The following is a 17,331-nucleotide window of genomic DNA, read 5'->3' as shown; positions in this document are numbered from 1 at the left end:
ATGAACACAAATAAATAAAGCAGTGCAGTCAGGTCAGAATTACAGTAAACCCCACAAACAACTACCATCTGCCTCTTTGTCTCTGCCTGTATGAGTCAATGAGCCTCACTGGCAAGAGTTTATACAACGCCCGAACACAAAAACATTCAATGCTGTTAAAGAAATGAAAGAGGAAAATCTCTGTGAAGTGGTACAGGCGATCCATTATTCCTCTGCCTCTCTCTTATCACTCTCTTGTTTCCGCTTTACCCAACTCTGTCCCTCCTTCGCTCGCTGTAAATGAGTGATTTATCAGCCTTAATTGCTGGCAGTGGTTCGTGTGGTCATGTGACCACAACATGACAGCATGTGATAAATACACCCTTAAGATTAGGCCCTGCGTTGCAAACAGAAACATGCACTGCTTGCATTGCATCTAGAGAGGGACAGAGTGTGTTTTGATAGTGACAAAAATAGAAATGGTCTAATAAAAGCACCACTTAACAATAAATAAATAAATATATTTAAAAAAAACCCTAAATCTTTGCTCCTCTTTTGCTTTAAAATGCCATAATAAAAGACATTTATCAAAGTGATACAAAGGGCAAAAGGGAAATTTGTGCAATCAGCATTGACAGCCCACACATCTTTATTGTTTTAAAGTGTTTCATTGTGGCCACCCATCAACACTAGGTGAACACACACACACACACACACACACACACACACACACACAGCCTAGAGTTGAATCTGTCACTCCAGTTTGCATGTGTGTCATCCTCACAGCGCTCAGCTGCAAGATGCTGACTGAAGGGTCTGCAGCGCTCTGTCCATGCATCTTATTGTTACATGAAGCTAGTTCCCAACCACTGACCTTTTTATTCACTGCACTATACATTGTTAAAATAATGTATGAGGTGTCTAAGCCACAGCCACTTCATGGTGTGTGCATGTGTGTATGTGTGTGTGTGTGTGTGTGTGCTCAGCTTAAACCGATTTTGGGGGGGAAAAAAACCTCCTAGTAAAACATTTAAGATAAACATATAATACATGCGAATAATTTTGCACGTTAAAGCTTTTCTGGCTCATGTGTTTGGTTGATGTCTCTTTGCTTTTTGTTTATAAATCAGGTGTAAAACACCTTTATGCCATGCCTGTGTTGTGTGTTTTTCCAAAAGTGAAGTTTTGCATCATAAATTGCAAAACTGGAAATGTAATGCTAAAAATAATTATAAAGAATAAAGGACGGCAAAAAAAAGAAGAAAAAATGGACAGGCATCAGGATAAAAGTAAAACATGACTAGATTCATCTTTAACCTTTTATTCTAACCTTCTCAGGAGCAAACCAGGTATAGCTAACAAAGGTTCAACTGACACTGAGGTGTATAGCTGTATGTCAAGAGAACAATCATGAAAACAAACAGTACAGATCAATCCATTAATAATGGGAATTGAGAGAGCAAGAGGGGATATAAAAAGATACAGTTTAAAACTCATCGGTACCAACTACTAAAGCTAGAAACCATTTTTGGGGGTCTTTTCTAAAAAAGAAAATTAAAAAAAATTACTACTTAATTATTCTGCTTTGTTGTCTCTGAATACACATAAATACAGTTTAATCCAGATCATTGTGCTCCAGATGGAGCTTTCCCACCATATTGCAAAAAAAATCAGTAACACTGAAAGAGAAAATAAGAAATGCAAATAATAAATAGAGATGAATGAAGCCAATCTTCCTTACTGATTGACTGACCAACTATCTGCTTCCAATATGTCAAACATTTGACTTTGCCGGAGCTGTGCTTATAACAGGACAAGCTGATTTTACAGTTTGGGCAACAACAGAGGCGCCTATTGAGAAACCGAGTGTGTGCGCTTGCTTGACTTTGCACCATTTGTGTGTATGGTATATTTTTGCAGGTTTGCATATTGCGTCTATGAATGCCTGTGTGTAAACAGGTAAAGGGGGGGAAGGGAGGGACAGCACTGACTCCAGCACCTCTGCACCTTCCCTCCCACCTCCTTATTTATTTGTCTGTATTAGTTAGCTCCTTCTCAGCACTTAAAATTAATGTCATCCAGCAGAAAATAGAGGCTGAAAGCTAAAATTCAGCACTTTCGCAGCAGCCTGGTTATTTATCAAGCTAACAAGGAGAAGATGCATCCCGTTTCAGCCGGGCCCAGGAAATATGTGCCATTAAAGCCCAGAGCTAATGTTTGAGAGCCAGGGAATAACAGTGAAGGTGTCAGGGAGAGGGGATGGACGGCATCGCCAGCAATATGGATGCAGAAAGACCAGCAGACACATTTATATAAGCGACAATGGATACACTCAAGTGGAAGCATGAGAAGCAGGAGGAGACGCACACACAAGTGTACCAGCGGCGTATCCACAAGACATATTCTGCATGTTCTCGATGTGTGTATATGAAGTGCTGATTTGCTGATGGCTATAAAAATGATCCTTTAGGGGATACAGAAGACACAGTTTGGAGCTTTGAATAAATCATGTGTTGCCAAAATGAGCTTAGCACTAATTTTCTCATTAAAAGAAGAGTGTTGAACACGTCCTGAGGATTGTTAGTATTGTGCTGTGTTAACATAGCATCAGGAGCTAACGCCTAAGCGTTGGAATTCAATTAGACACTGCGTGCAGTGCTAAGCAGCTAACACTGGGTAGTCACCGCAGGGAAGAAAGGGAGAGGACGGTGATGCGAGGGGAGTGTGGAAGGTGTGTGTGTAAGGAAAAGGAGGCTGCGGGCAAGAGGAAGGCCCTGGGCTGCTGGCTGCGGTGATTCAGGGGAATACATTATATCACACTAACCTCCGGCTCATCGCAAGTTCCACTCTCAATCATGCTGTGAACACACAGTAACAACCAGAGGACAACAGTGGCTCTGAGGCTCAAACACAAACACACACATGCGTGCAGCAGTAACAGCTTTACAACTAATTATGTTTGAATAAAACAACACAAATCAGGCTTAAACAGCTGAAACAAAGGAGAAAAAATTCATATATTAATGTTAGTTGAAAAGAAAAGTGGCTTGATGTTCAGAGGTTTGGCTCGGGGGTGAAACTTTATCCTGATCAAGTAGCATCTAATCTGTGGCTTAGAAATAAAAACACGCTTTAGAAAAAACAATCCGAATCTAAAACACGGCTATTCTGTGTTCGTCTTGTGTGTCTTTACAACTGCACGGAGTGAAATTTCTCGTCTTTTTGTTATTTCTAACACCGACCCAGTTCCACTTGGTCCCTTCTCTTTTCAGACCAGGCCTAATAATGAGCATACATCCTGTTCATATCCTCACTGTCATTTGGATTTTCTGGATGGAGCGATGACGTCTGTGTCACTACCGAAACTCTAACACTGTAATGAGTCTCACTATAGGCAGCTAGTAGTTATATATATCCAAGGCAGTGAAGGATAGTGAAGTGTGTCAAGCTGTGGATGGAAAAAAAAAATCCCGTTTGCTGCTGATGACAAATGAGTGCAACACAACTTCAGTGTTTCATAAATGACACTTCAGTGTTGGGGCATACAGTGAACTGCACTGTTAATCACCTGAACTTTAAATTAAGTTGTGCTTAATCTAAATTTAAAATTCAATACAGATTTCCTCCAGAATGTTTTCTGAGAAGCTGAAAAAGGTGATTTGATTTCAGGTTTTACTATATGTGCTGCAAAATATTGAATTGTTATCAGGAGATACAACATATCACTTTTTGTGCCCATGTACCGATTTAATTTTTCTCATAAACAGCCAACCTTATTTTATAACCTTACTGGTAATATCCACCATCTTTTGCAAAAGCTTTTCGGGTTTTTACGTATGCACCCCATATGTCCATTTAAAGATGTGCTCACTACCTCACCGTAAACTCGCACCTTAAAGCTTCCGCGTGCACACGTGTCCTTCCTCCTCTGCCATGTCTACAAAAACCTGACCTGCCTGCTGTCAGCCACAGAGGCACCTTGCCCCTATGCGGCCCCTCCCCCCCGAGTGGCTGACTCACCCCGTCACCATGAGGAGAAGGCGAGCCGGAGTGAGCGGGAAGAGGAGAGGAGGAGGGATGACGGGGAGAGGGGATAACAGGGGGAAGAAGGAGGAAAAGTGAGGGTTGAAGTGGTGGGAGGGAAGAAACGGCAGAGGCGTGGTGTGTGGGTGGGGGCTCTGAAGCTTACTCTAATGTGCCCTCTCCACTCCCTCTGCCTGTGACCTCAGAGCTCCCGACAGCCAGAAAGTGCTGAAGCACGCAGGTGTCCTCGCGCTGCAGCCACACACACATGCGCAAACGCAAACACGTGCTCCGCTCACACCAACAGATGCACGAGTCCTGCCTTAGCAGGCTGCATTCTGTCAGCTTTTAACTCTTTCCCCGCCTGCATCCACGCTACGGCCATGCTTTCACATTTAAAAATGTTCACATCGGCCGTTATCAGTCAAGAGCAAAATAACAGGCGGTGATGGAGAGTGTGTCAAAAGCAAAGCTGGCGTGCGCTTCACAATGCTGAGCACATGAAGAAAGTAGAGTGTGCTGCCTGCTGCATGGTAAAATTAGCTGATGCTGATGCGGTAGTTTCCTCTGTCCAGCCTCCTGATTGTACAGGGTAAAACCTGAGGTGTCCAGAGAGTGTCCCGTCCTGTGCATGTGTGTGTGTGTGTGTGTGTGTGTGTGAGAGAGAGAGAGAGTGGGAGGGGGGGTTAGCATTAGAGAGTTGTATTACAGTGGTGATGAGTCGCCTGGCTGCGAGGCTGATACCTCAGCAGCACCCAGCATTGACCAGGCCTTTAAATAAAGCCTTCGATCCTCCAGCAGCAGAGAAGGTCACCGCCTTCCTCTGGTTTCCCTGCCTGTCTGTCTGCATCCACGACCAGGAGCCCTCCCGCCATGCGTTCCTCCCTTACCTCGCCTCCTAACCTCCTTCTGTCCTCTCGTCCCGGCGTGTGTGTCTGCATTCAAAAGCAGGCGCCACACTTTCCACAGTTTCTTACCTTCAGTCTTAAGTTTTTCTCAGTTCCTTTCATCCATCCTTCCTTTTTTTTTTGCTTTTATAGCCTCTGTTTTCCTACTACAAGTGTCACAGTATAAAATCTAGTCTTCGCTATCCCTCACTCACTCCATCAATCCCACATCCCTCCATCTGTGTATCTGCCAGAAATAAAACAAAACAAAACAAAAATACTGTATAGTGTCTGTCTCTGCAGAGTGAGCAGAGGGGGACACAGGAAGTCAGGGGGTCAAGACAGAGGTGAAAGGTTTTGGTCTCATCCCATGAGTTCGGTGCATGTCACCCCTCCGTCATTCAAGCAGCACTGTCAGAGCCCCAACACAGTGATGCCAAACATCGCATGCAATGGATGCTGTGAGAGAGTGATGAGTTTGGTTGTGAAGTGAGAAATAATGATAATCAGCAGGTGTCTGCTTTCCTTGTTAAAGCAAATCATTTTACCTAATATCTGATGCAAAGATGAACCTTTTAGATGAACTGAAATATTGATTATCAAAATACTGATCAGATCTAAAGATTTGAAGTTTCAATAGTTTTTATCAGGAGATCCTGTCTGTATTTAAAGTGCTTCAATTAAGAGCACAAAGCAGGTAACAGAAATATTATAGTAGCTTTCAACTTTTCTACTTCTCTACAATAATGTAATAAAACATAAAGAGCTTTCAGGAGTTAAAACAATGCATAAGCAGCTCTCTAGTATGGTTATTGTTTATAATTAATGTTTTACTTGATGCATTTCTTTTCATTTTAAATCTATTTTGTTTTGTGCTGAAACCTGTGAGTAAAGGAGATTAATCCTGAGACCTTTTTGTATAACTCTAGAATTTGGACAATAACTAATTATTGCTGCGGATATTTAATGGCTACTGAAAGCTGTATCATTAAAATCTTAGTAAGAACATGGTCTGTATTTAGTTTATATCTGCAGGAGGATTTAGTCTCCAGTGCCACCAATCATTAAAATTTAAATTTAAATTTTATTTTCACCTTGCATCAAAAACAGCAAAAAATGTTTTAAAGATGTTGTTTTTGTTGAAAGTGTCAAAGATGAGCATCAAGTTACCTCAGACTCCAGGGTGGCGGGGCCGAGAGGGCACAGCTCTCTATCACAGATGGAGGAATTTTCTTGACGTCCTGCAAAAAACAAAACAGGACGAAACATTAACACACTTTTTTGATGAAACAGAAGTGCACACTGATGTAAACACAACATATTTCCGACATTAAGTAATGGCTATCTGGTTCCCAAAACTGGCAATGACTGTAAAAGTCAGGGGTAATTTCAGTCGGCTTAGAAAACCAGTAATGCTGTGACTGAATAATGAATATGAGGTGCTCGTACAGTTCCCCAAAACCAACCTGTTATGTTACTAAAATAATATCAAGTGATTCTGAGCTAATTTTTATTCATATTAGTTTTTTTTATTTGTATTTAATGTGTTAAATGCAGGGATATTTTGATCAGTTAAACATCAGGAGTAGATTTGAATAAAAGGTTTAAATTCAAGCAGTTTTTATCCAGCTCGTTTACTAAACCATGGATACAGACCGATGCATTCAAATATGCTGACAATGAGACGTAACTTAATTATTTTAATAACATATACAAAAAAAACTGTATGCACAGAACAGTTTAATACAAAAAGGAAATCACTGCAGTTCACATTGTTATAATATTTTTCAAACTATTTTGTAATCTCCTATAATTTAATTTCTACTCCATTCTTCATAAAACTATCCAAATTTAGGCTTCTTTTTTTGCAAATAATTTCATTAGAATATAATTAGATGTATCATAAACGATAAAATCCTACATTAGGTCATGCTTACATTCATCAGTGTTTATAGGTGTCCCACAGCAGGGTATTTGCATATTTTTGCAAACATATGCATGCATGATCTGCACACCTGTGGACATTATATGAAGACACGGCAGCGATGAGGGTGAATAAAGGAAACCTGAGTAATGAATCACACTAAAAAAAACCTAAAAAAAACCCTTTTTGCTTCTGAGAGTGAGAAATGAGGCAAAAGAAGGATGTTTAATGCCCCTCAATCCATCTTTAAGCAACAATGAAAGCCATTCATTTCCCTGTAATCCGATTCACACTGGCACCAAATGAACTCTGACGCGTTCGGGTATGAAGCAGCTCCCAGTTATAGACCTGCAGCACAGAGAAGACCTTAAAAAGCACCAAAGTATGGAGAGACTCCCAGATGTACAGCAGTTTAAATAAACTGCTGTACATCTGGGTGAATCTGCAAAGAACTGCATGCACCTGTTCATGAAAGTAAACACAGAGCTGGTTAGGCACAGGGTCAGAAACACGTAGACACATAGCGTCGACATGCACGTCCACTTTCCAACTCAAACAGACACGCACTGACACACACATGCAAACAGGGCTTTGTACAAGGGAGGTCCATGTGCAGAAGGCAACACACATAGCGGCAACGTGTGGGGTCAAGGCCTTTCCCAGGTACAAATGAAAGGGAAAGCAGAGAGTTTGGAAGAGCTGAAAACACTGTCGGTCACCTTGCTTGGCAAAGAGATCAATGTCTGCTGGACTGACAGGGAGAGAGAGACAGACAGAGAAGTGGCTGCAGCAGAAGGGTAAATCACCTCTTGCTTCATTGAGATGCAGGTAAAACACACAGGGGTCGGGCTCGGCTCCAGCTCCACCCTGCATAAAACAAACTCATGCATAGCCAGACCTAAACATGCACACAGACAGCTTCTCACACACCCACCCACACAGTCGCATAATGCACTCACTTGTCAAACACCCCCCCTCCCCGAAACCACGTTCGCCGCGGTCCAAAACACACCACTTCACTGACTCTGTGCCCTGAAACTCAACTCACTGTTGAAAACATCAACACAGCCTCAGTTATGTTTATCTGCAAGTCAGAATATTGTGATCCCCTATAATTAAATCATAATTAGCTTTCATCTATTGCCCTTTAGTTATGCATTCTGAGGACAGCTTCCTCCATAAGCAAATGCAAATCTACTCCAGTGTCTATAAGCACATTCTTTTGCATCTCTGCATTTAAAGCTGTCTCAATTTAACGCGCAACACTGTAGATTTGGATCCACACAATCACATTTCAGTCACTCTGCCCATGATTGTATTTGGCCTGTGGAAAAAAATACAAGCATGCAAAGCCAATCAGAAACATTCACAGGAAACACCACCAACGTTTTACAGCCGTTGCTTTTTTACCACATGCATAGCTGTGACAGGACGGACAAGTTAAATTATTAAGCTTTTTAAATAAATGACATAACTCAGGACACTGCGAGAGGGTGAGAGAGGAAGAGAAGCTCGGGCACTGCGGGTCTAGATGATGGACGGACCACAGAGGAGCATAAAGGCAGCCGATTTAAATCACTTTAAATGTAAATGTTTATCGTGTGGAGTGATGCAGATGCGGAATGAGTAGGAGAGATTGAAATTGTTTCCTCTTGTGAATGCGAAAATGTTTTTAACCCTTTTCAGGGGTTTGCCACGCTCGGGAAGGAAGCGTTCGCAGGGGAATGACAGAGAATGAACGTGCACACGTAAAAACTGCCGTGTTGCTGTGCTGAATGAATGAGACATGCAGAGACATGCAATCCTAACATTATTTTAGTAAAAGAGCAGCTTTTTTGTTTGTTTTAAGTCAGTGGTTGGTGATAGCTCTGAATGAAATGATAACATATATTTTTACATTATGAAAAACAAACACAGGTACAACTGTAAAGATCTACTGCAAGGGCTTGAACTTTAACTGTGTTGTTCTTAAATTAATTGCAATTTTATTTTACTACAAAAAAAGATTAAATGCATAGCTTCTTATTTTTAGCATTACACAATGAAGACTACAAATATCTGAATTTCATGACACAACGACTCATTCTTACAGATTTACCACCCTCCCTTAAAGCATACATACACGCTTCCGCAACAAGGTCACATAAAAGACAATGCAGGCAGGTTATTGAGCACTCACACGAACAGACACTAACCACTGTGCATATCCTTTTGTCCTATTAATTCTGAGACATTAAAGCAAAGTACATGATGATGATTTAAATGTCAATACTGATGAATTTCAGAGTGATTTCCCATAGTTGACCTGAAAGAGAGTCCAATATTGTGACAGCAGACAACTACATTATCTTTAATAACCTAATCATTGGACAGACTGCAAATGATCACAGTGAAGAAGTCAATATGCTGGGCCAGAGAACAGAATTACAGTTCATACTGATAAGATTAATAACGTGGAGGGTCTATATGGTGCGTGTACACACTTTTTCATGCTGTGCAAATAACAGAGGAAGCAAAACACAGCGAAAGAAGCAGTGATTACGGCTGCTGAGAAGTGAGAAGGAAGCCCTGAATTGTTGTTTCCTGTGCATTCTGTCCTCCTCCAAAACAGGAAGTGAATCAGTACTACTAAATCCCGCAGCCCCTCGGTGTGTCTAGAGGTCAAAACACACCCACAAACAACCGGCATCCCACACAATTTCCACAGCCCTACAACGATCAGCAATTTTCCGTTTTATCCTTCTTACGCATTGATGCCGGAGCACAAACCCTAGAAGCCTGCGAACCGTGACACAAAAGCGGCCCTCGATCTGCTACTTAACAAATTCACAAAACTGTTGTTGTACAAACAGGTAGAGCCGTCCTGAGCAAAGTCCAGAGGAAACCTCGCTAATCCTATCAGGCTCACATAAGAAAGGGGTGACATGAAAGAAGTATAGTATCTCCAGTTCTAGGTTATAACACAAATGTAATTAAATAGCACACTATATTGACCTAATCAGATAGGAGGGCCATAAATTAGTGGACACATGCTCACTAAAAGGCCGTCTCCTCTCAGCTAGGATGCATCTCTGATCGTTTATCATCTGAAAGGAGCAGGAAGGCAGCCAGCATATCTCTCTCTCTCTCTCTCTCTCCTCCCTCTCCTCTGTATTGCTCTCTCTCTCTCTCTCTCTCTCCTCCTTGGGCCCCATCCCTGTCTCTCACTCTCTTTTAATCACAGAGAAAATCCTTCCTTCAGGCATGAGTGGATCATGCTTTGCCATCTTGTCCCTCACTCCAGGCTTTCATGGAATCCATATGAGCCAGGTGACAGTGTCACTGTTGTACAAGTGAGACTTAGAACCAAATAGACAGTCCACAGTCTTTGTTTTCAGCCCGACACTGAAACATTCACCACTGTGGTGCATTTTAAGGTTTCCACGAGATGGACACTTTTCCTAGTCTGCACACACTCTGTCAAAAGGTCCCTCAGAGGGACAACCCAGTAGCACTTCTCTACATACACCCATGCGCAAACACACACACACACATGCACACACACACAACCACAAAGATTTCCAGCAGCATGCATTGTAGTGACCTTGTATGGGAGCCTGAACCAGACCCCATGCAGCTTTTATAGCAGCCATACTCCTTAGGGATGCACCGACTTCATCGGGAAGGAAAGGCGTCCCAGGCCACATTTGCCGGCAGGTTGGAGGGCTACAAGACCTGTCACTCGCTAGCAAATCAAATTACCCCCCGGGTGTCTCCTGTGCCTTTAATTCAATCTTTTCAGCATTTTTATGTCATAAGTCGAAGGATTTTTTTTTCAGAGAAATGAAAGTGAGGCATTTCAAAAAAAAATTGTTTGGTTAAAAATATGAGGCGTGATTTGATTTCCAAAAAGAAAAGAAAAATATGCAAAACTGCGGAATTATTGTGGACTGGCAAATGACACGTCAGAGAAAAAAATTGCGACATGTTTGTGTTCAATCGCACATTTGCCTGCACACACGACTAAATGCATCACGTTTGCCACGCAGCGCTTTATCTGCGGTCGATCTGAATTAAAACCCTTCCACAGGCAATGTTCAACAAGTGCACATGTACCGAGTGAAAAGTGCAAGTTTACTCTAAAATCAATCATTAACTGAGCGTTTGCAGGTGACCTGCAGCACAGATATCAGGCCACAGGGCGAAAAACGAAAAATTATATAAGAAAAACTGAGCGCTATTTTTTCATTTTCACACACGCTTAAAAAGAACAAGAAGATTTTGTCTTTAAATACGCAACAGGTGAAGGCCGTCATTTTTTTCTAAAAAAAAAAGAAAAAAAGCAAAGAAAAAAAGCAAAAAAAAAAAAAAGCAAAAGCCATTAAAAGAAACCCCTTAAAATTATTTGCCAAGATAATTTAAAATTAATAAAAATTAAAAAAGATAAAACCACATTTAGAGGAAAACACATGGATAAACTGAACCAGATCACAAAGTTGGAATATACGCAGTCTACTTGATGTTTGGGAGCTGCGATAATTACACGGCTTCCAAGCAAACAACACGTTTATGAAAGAGATGCTTTTGTTATTGCAATCCCGCAGAGGAAATTCGGATTCGTTACAAGCCTCAGTGTGTGGCGTCGCCTCAAAGACACAGAGACAAACAAGCAGTAAAACTGAACAGAACAAAAACGAACATCATCAGGAAGGTGCATTTGTTTCCATTCATGGAGGTTTATTGACGAATGGTAACATTAGATTCAGCTTTTTAAAGTGAACAGGGCGTGTGCCTTTTACCTGTCCTGTTCAGTTTCTAACAGAACAGATAATCAGGGCGTCACAAAAAGACGAATGGCTGCTTGATGCTTTTCCTTAAATATTCTGCAACACCGGGGGAACCTTAAACTTCAATTTCCAAACAGTTCACAGTGTGTTTATCAGAAAATAAAGAGGAAAAAAGACCCATAGGGCTCCGAGTGAACTTAATCAGCCTCCTTAAATGAAAGGAAAACACATGAACAGTGAACTTCTACAAGACAAAGATCATTTGTTGCATAAAGTAGCCCGTCCTCCACATATTTTCAGGAAATCTGCTTTGTTTTTATCTTCAGCTCCACTTGTTGATCGCAATAATTTTAGTGCTAGTGTTGGAAATGTTATAATTATTGCTTATAATAAATATGCAGATGCTGCTCATCTTGATGCCATATTGCCTAACAGAAAAAATCAATACTGAGCACATTGTTGCTTTACATGAAGTCCCCTTTCACTCCCCCCCACACACACAAGGCTCCAAAAGAAGCCAATAAAATGTTGAAAGGGTCGAAAACGCGGTGAACTTTCATTAAAGAAAAGAGGCGCATAAATAGCCCTGTTCACTTGTTTTACATATTAAAAAAAATCAAAATGATAGTGAAACTGAGCAATGCAGTCACGGTATAATACAATTATACACAAGTTCACAAAAAGGTAGAATAAAAAAACAAAAAAAACAAAAACAGAAAAAGAAGAAAAAACAAACAAACAATCCGTACATGACCAGCATGCATGGCTTCATTTAACTCACACAAGTCTCTCCAAACTTTGGCGCAGTTTGGATATTTTTCACCAGACAGGATGAATGACATGAAATGAAGTAAAGCATATTAAAACAGAGTGACTTTAAACAACCAAACAAAATCAAAATCACATCAAATAAAGCTGTTGAGTCTGAAAAGTTCTTTGTTTTAATTCACAAAACAAATATGGGTTTAAAGGGAACAGGATGGATGAGGCGCAGGAGGAAGGCTATGCGATGGGTCGCAGCAGGATGGTAAGTTTATGCAGTGTCTATAAAGGCAAACATCACAAAGTGGAGAAAAATCCTTTTAAAAAATGTATGGGTACTGTATTTTTAACCAGAGTCCTTTCCTAATTTGTATTCTTTAGAAAGTAAAAAACAAACAAAACAAAACAAATCTGGGTTTCTGAAACAATATACTTTTAAAATGACACAAATTGGGAAAAACTGGTTTAGTCTTTAACTAAAAGCAGCTTCAACACAATCACACAAAACCTATTTTAGCTGCGCGCAAACTCTTTTTCTTTTCTTTTTTTTTTTTTTTTTTGGTGAGGTTCGCTTATTAAAACTTTTCAGCGCCGGGACTCACATGAAAAACTCCGGGGAAGAAGGGTTGTTGTCGCTGCTGGATCCTCCGTTTTCTCTGAAGCCGGTGCTGATCAGCTTCTCGTATTTCTCCTTGTAGGCGTCCCTCTCCCTGGCCAGCCGGGAGATCTCCTGCTTGAGGTGGTCCACCTGCTGCATGAGTTGCGTCTTCTCTCCCTCCAGAACGTGCCGCTGCTGGACCCGCTTGTACCGACAGGACTGGGCATAGCCTCTGTTCTTTAGCGTCCTCCTCTTCTGTTTCAGACGGATCACCTCTTCCTTGCTGACCCCCCGCAGCTGCCGGTTCAGTTCCCGCACCGACATGGTCACCAGCTGCTCGTCCGTGAACCGGTCTTCCAAGCGCAGGTGTTGGTGGTTTCCCCCCGGGCCGCCGCTGGACTGAGACCCGGAGGAGGGGTGGTGTGCCCCTGTGTGGTGGTGGTGGTGATGATGGTGGTGGTGGTGGGGAGCCCCGTTCTGAGCTGCGGCTGCAGCGATAACCGCGGACACCACTGCGGCCGCTGATCCCATCTCCTCCCCGGCCATTGCGCCCCCCGCGCCGGCTGCGCCGCCGAACTGCTGCCCTCTGGCATAGCCATCGAAGGTCTGGAGCTGATGACTGCTGCTGATCAGCGCCTCTACGGCGTCCTCCGGGCTAAAACCCAGAGCTTCGGGGTTCAACTGCTGTTGGTACCCGGTCATCCAGTAGAAATCCTCCAAGTGCGCCTTCTGTTCGCTCCCTGATCCCGGACTGGGCGCCGAGAAGCTTGGAGAAGGGGGAACCGAGCTGCAAGGCGTGCTCATCGGGGTGGAAGATAGGGATCCCCCGGCGACCAGGCGGCTGCACTGGTTGATGCTGCGATCGGGCTCCACCGGCTCCTTTTTCACTTCAAACTTCATCAGATCGAAGTCATTAACATATTCCATGGCCAGGGGACTGGTGGGCAGGTCGGAGTTGCTCATTGCCAGCTCTGATGCCATCCTCTTGCTGTTGACAGTCCTCCAAAGGGGGTGAGGAGCACCTGTCAAAGTGGGCTGCTGAGACACGCACTGAGCCAGCTTGATTTCTTTATTTATTTTCTTCAAAACCGGAGGAAAAAGTGAATTTTCTCGCACTAATTGCGCAGCGCAGGTTCAGGTTTTGTGAGTCGATAAGTTTTTTTTTTTCTCTCTCTCTTCAGTCTGTGTTGCACAGACGCATTGGAGCAGCGCTGTTTCCTCCCTCTCTCCCAGCGTGCGGGTATCTGAGCGCCGCTCTCTCCGTTTCTACCGTTTAACACTTCATGGCTCCTTTTAGGATTAGTGCGCCAATTTGAGGAGGTTCACGTTCGTGTCCCGGGCAAATAGTTGCCTTGTGGAGACGGGGGAAAAAACTCCACCCAAGGATTGATAGATTTTTTTTTTCTAAGGGATCAGTCAGCCGACGAGTTAAAAAGCATTGCTTAGTTTTATAGGCGCCCTGACGTCAGGACTGAAATATGAAATTGACTGAGACTCAGCCAATGAGCAGCGCGATCCCGGGACGTAATTAGCATAATAGTAAAGAAACGAAGTTTTCGGACCGTCCAAGTCCATACACAAATTTACACACGAAACCTGATATTCATTTTAATGTTTTTTTCTAGCATGCGTATGAAAATAAAGCAAGCAAAAGAAAACAAATTACGCTTAAGAGTTTAACGATAAATTAAACTGGTCTGTAGCGCATTTTTGACATTTAAGTTATTTTTTCATTTTTTCACTTAACCAACTTAAATATTTCAAGTCGAATTATGTCAGATTTATTACAGCCTCTCTTCTTAAACACTAATTAGACAAACCTTCTTGACCCTGGCCGCATGTAAAACCTTGTATAGACTTTTGAATTAGTTATTTATCCCATTTATTTCACAGGTTTCTTGTTAATAAGCGAATAAATCTCCAACTCTTCTTACACACTACCTACCGTTTTAACTCTCAGCTCAAACACAAAGTAATTGTATGAAAAAAAAAAACATTTGCAAAATGAGCGTCACGTTAATTGTTCACACTCTTTTCTTAGTCTAATCGCAGAAATAGATGACACGAATCGGGAGGTTGAGTAAGAAGGCGAAACAGTTTGAAAAGAGCACGGCACGGGTCTGGCTCGTCTACACTGTTTGGAAACCCAATGTCGCCACCATTCGGTGCAAAAAGATACTGCAGGCGACTCTTATCAGGCGGTGTAAACCCATTTTCTTATACATGTCAAGCGATAAAGCATTTACACTAAATGCAAGTCAATATCAAATCCTTTTCTTGTGAAACAGTCTGCAATGACAACATCTTCATCTGTGTCCTCCCATGTAATGATCACAGCATTAGCGGGCCTTTCTCTATCTCCTTGTACGCCTCTTTCTCTCCTGAAGCGCAGTCCTCAGGAGTGGTGGCACATAAGAACAAACAATGAGCAGGGCTATACACACAGGACCGGAGAGTAAATAAGAGCACTCTCCCTGGAACATGTCACACGGGGAAACTTCAGAAAACTACAAAGCCGCCAGCAGATAATCCAACTCCCCGGTGTCCCAACACAAGTAAATATTCTCTTGGTCCCCGTGACTGTTCATGGGGACTTAACGTTAAACAGGAAGGATAAACATCGTGTTTTATTCATTACAGCACACATCAGGGGCCCTTCTGATGCTTTTGAATAAATATTAGCTAGATGAGATGTCCCATCTGATGCTGCTACATGCTTTTGCTGCTTGAGTGTAAATTTCAGACTGGCAGGACCGTACAGGAAGCAAACATTAAATTAACAACAATGAATATTTGCTTTTATGTTTAAGGTGAAGCCATTTTTAGGTCTTTGAACCACTGTAATGGCATTACACCCTCTCAGTGTCCTATAGAATAGTAGCTATGTAGAAAACGATCTTACAATCAAGGGTTGTAAGAAAGTTCAAAATGAGGCAGTGAATAAAAATTAGAATTTTGCATTTAAGATAAGCTTGAATGCTCAAAATATGTGTGGTTACAGAGAGCTGCTCCAGTCATATACGAGTCTGGGCAGATCTGTAGTTGATGCAACAGTAGACACAAGTTGCTGCGTGAGCTCTGGGTTTGCCAGATCTCTTAAACCAGGATTTATCTGCCTGGAGTCTCAAGGGTTAACAAGAAGACTAGAGCCAATGCATCAACTGCATTACTGAGGGCTAATAGTCCTGTGTGCATCACTTTCTGCCTCCCTTTGGAGTTTCATACACACGAAGTTTACTGCCGTCTTTGTTACATCACACACACACAATACAGGGGGTCCACATAAGTGTATATCATAAAAGATTGCTTTGCACACAGTGTAAGTGGAGAGGGAAGTTAAGAGCACATGAATTTAAACGTTATACCGTAATCCCATGTTTGACTATAGAATAATAAAAACACACTACAGGATTGGCTCCTACTAGAAATGTTTCTCCAAATGAATTAAGTGCAGATAAAATGAACACAAGTGTCTCCTTCCAGTCAAAGTTTAAGTGTCCCACTGAGAGCATGAAATGCTTAAACCTCATCAATAGCTTTAAATACATTAAAGAATGAAACATTGAACTCTCGGAGGCTTTTACAAAACATTTTTGTGTGTGTTACAAATGCCATTGTCGCAGCCTAACGTTTACAACCCAGCTTCGTGTTAATTGTCCGTCGCCTACATTTGGAAGCTACAGAAACTGTAAATGAGACAACGTCTGACCTTTCAGAGTTTAACCCCAGGAGAACACTGAGGCATTCTGGGTAACTGATAGCCAGTGCTCCAGGACTTCCTTATGATTTACTGGTACAGTGACTTTACTAATTGTTACATCTATTTAAAACATCCTCATTACAGTATGACTTATGTGCATGTTGCAATAGACCTCACTTTTTATTTTCAGCACGTTAACCTTTTGTTTGCCTCTGAGGTTCCTTCCCGTTCTGCATTTACAGATAATGTTCATGTGGTTGTTTCGTGCTTTGCTACAGTAGAAATGGTTTGCTTATATGCTTGCTCAGCTGTACCTATTTGGAGAAGACGAGGCTAGTTGTGTCTCCAAAATATCATGCAAAAACATCATTTTCACACAACACATAGAAAAACCATGTACAAAACCCCTGCAGTATATTCATTTAAATGAGAAATTTGGGGGGGAGAAACTCATTACATGCACTCTATGCATTTTCAAAATATGAATTTTATAACCTCAGTGTTGAAATTTTAACTGTGCCAAAAATAGCCAAAGTCATTACCACATTTAAAAGACAGTAACTTAAATAAAATGACAGAAACTAAAGGATTTCTGTATTACTAAGATTATGTCTTCTAATCATCCATTACATTCCCAATGGGAGGTAGGCTTCATTTTCATCCTCAATCCCTGTTTAATGCCATATATTAAA

At 41.8% G+C, this 17,331-nt stretch overlaps 1 protein-coding gene across 5 annotated transcripts in view; it reads right to left on the bottom strand.

Annotated features, from left to right (window-relative positions):
* LOC309710659 (transcription factor Maf-like) overlaps positions 1-17,331 on the bottom strand; it is a 59,285-nt gene that overhangs the window by 30,881 nt on the left and 11,073 nt on the right. For 3 of the 5 annotated variants that reach the window (XR_014277772.1, XM_082540325.1, XM_082540326.1), the window contains exons 1-2: positions 12,944-14,767; positions 6,060-6,130 (exon numbers count right to left, since the gene is read on the bottom strand). Coding sequence is in view for 3 of the 5 variants with exons in the window: in XM_082540325.1 (XP_082396451.1) it covers positions 6,103-6,130; positions 12,944-13,920 (1,005 nt within the window). In the remaining 2 variants the exon portion in view is untranslated. Of the gene's footprint in view, positions 1-6,059; positions 6,131-11,504; positions 12,624-12,943; positions 14,768-17,331 lie in introns of those variants that run through there. The other 2 variants (XM_082540324.1, XR_014277771.1) reach the window with 2 other exon arrangements.

This window comes from Aulonocara stuartgranti, assembly GCF_965226115.1.
Source record: "Aulonocara stuartgranti genome assembly, chromosome: 7".
In the NCBI taxonomy this organism is placed as follows: domain Eukaryota; kingdom Metazoa; phylum Chordata; class Actinopteri; order Cichliformes; family Cichlidae; genus Aulonocara; species Aulonocara stuartgranti.
The sequence above is the reverse complement of the archived record's forward strand: the minus strand, read 5'-3'. Positions and strand labels throughout refer to the sequence as shown.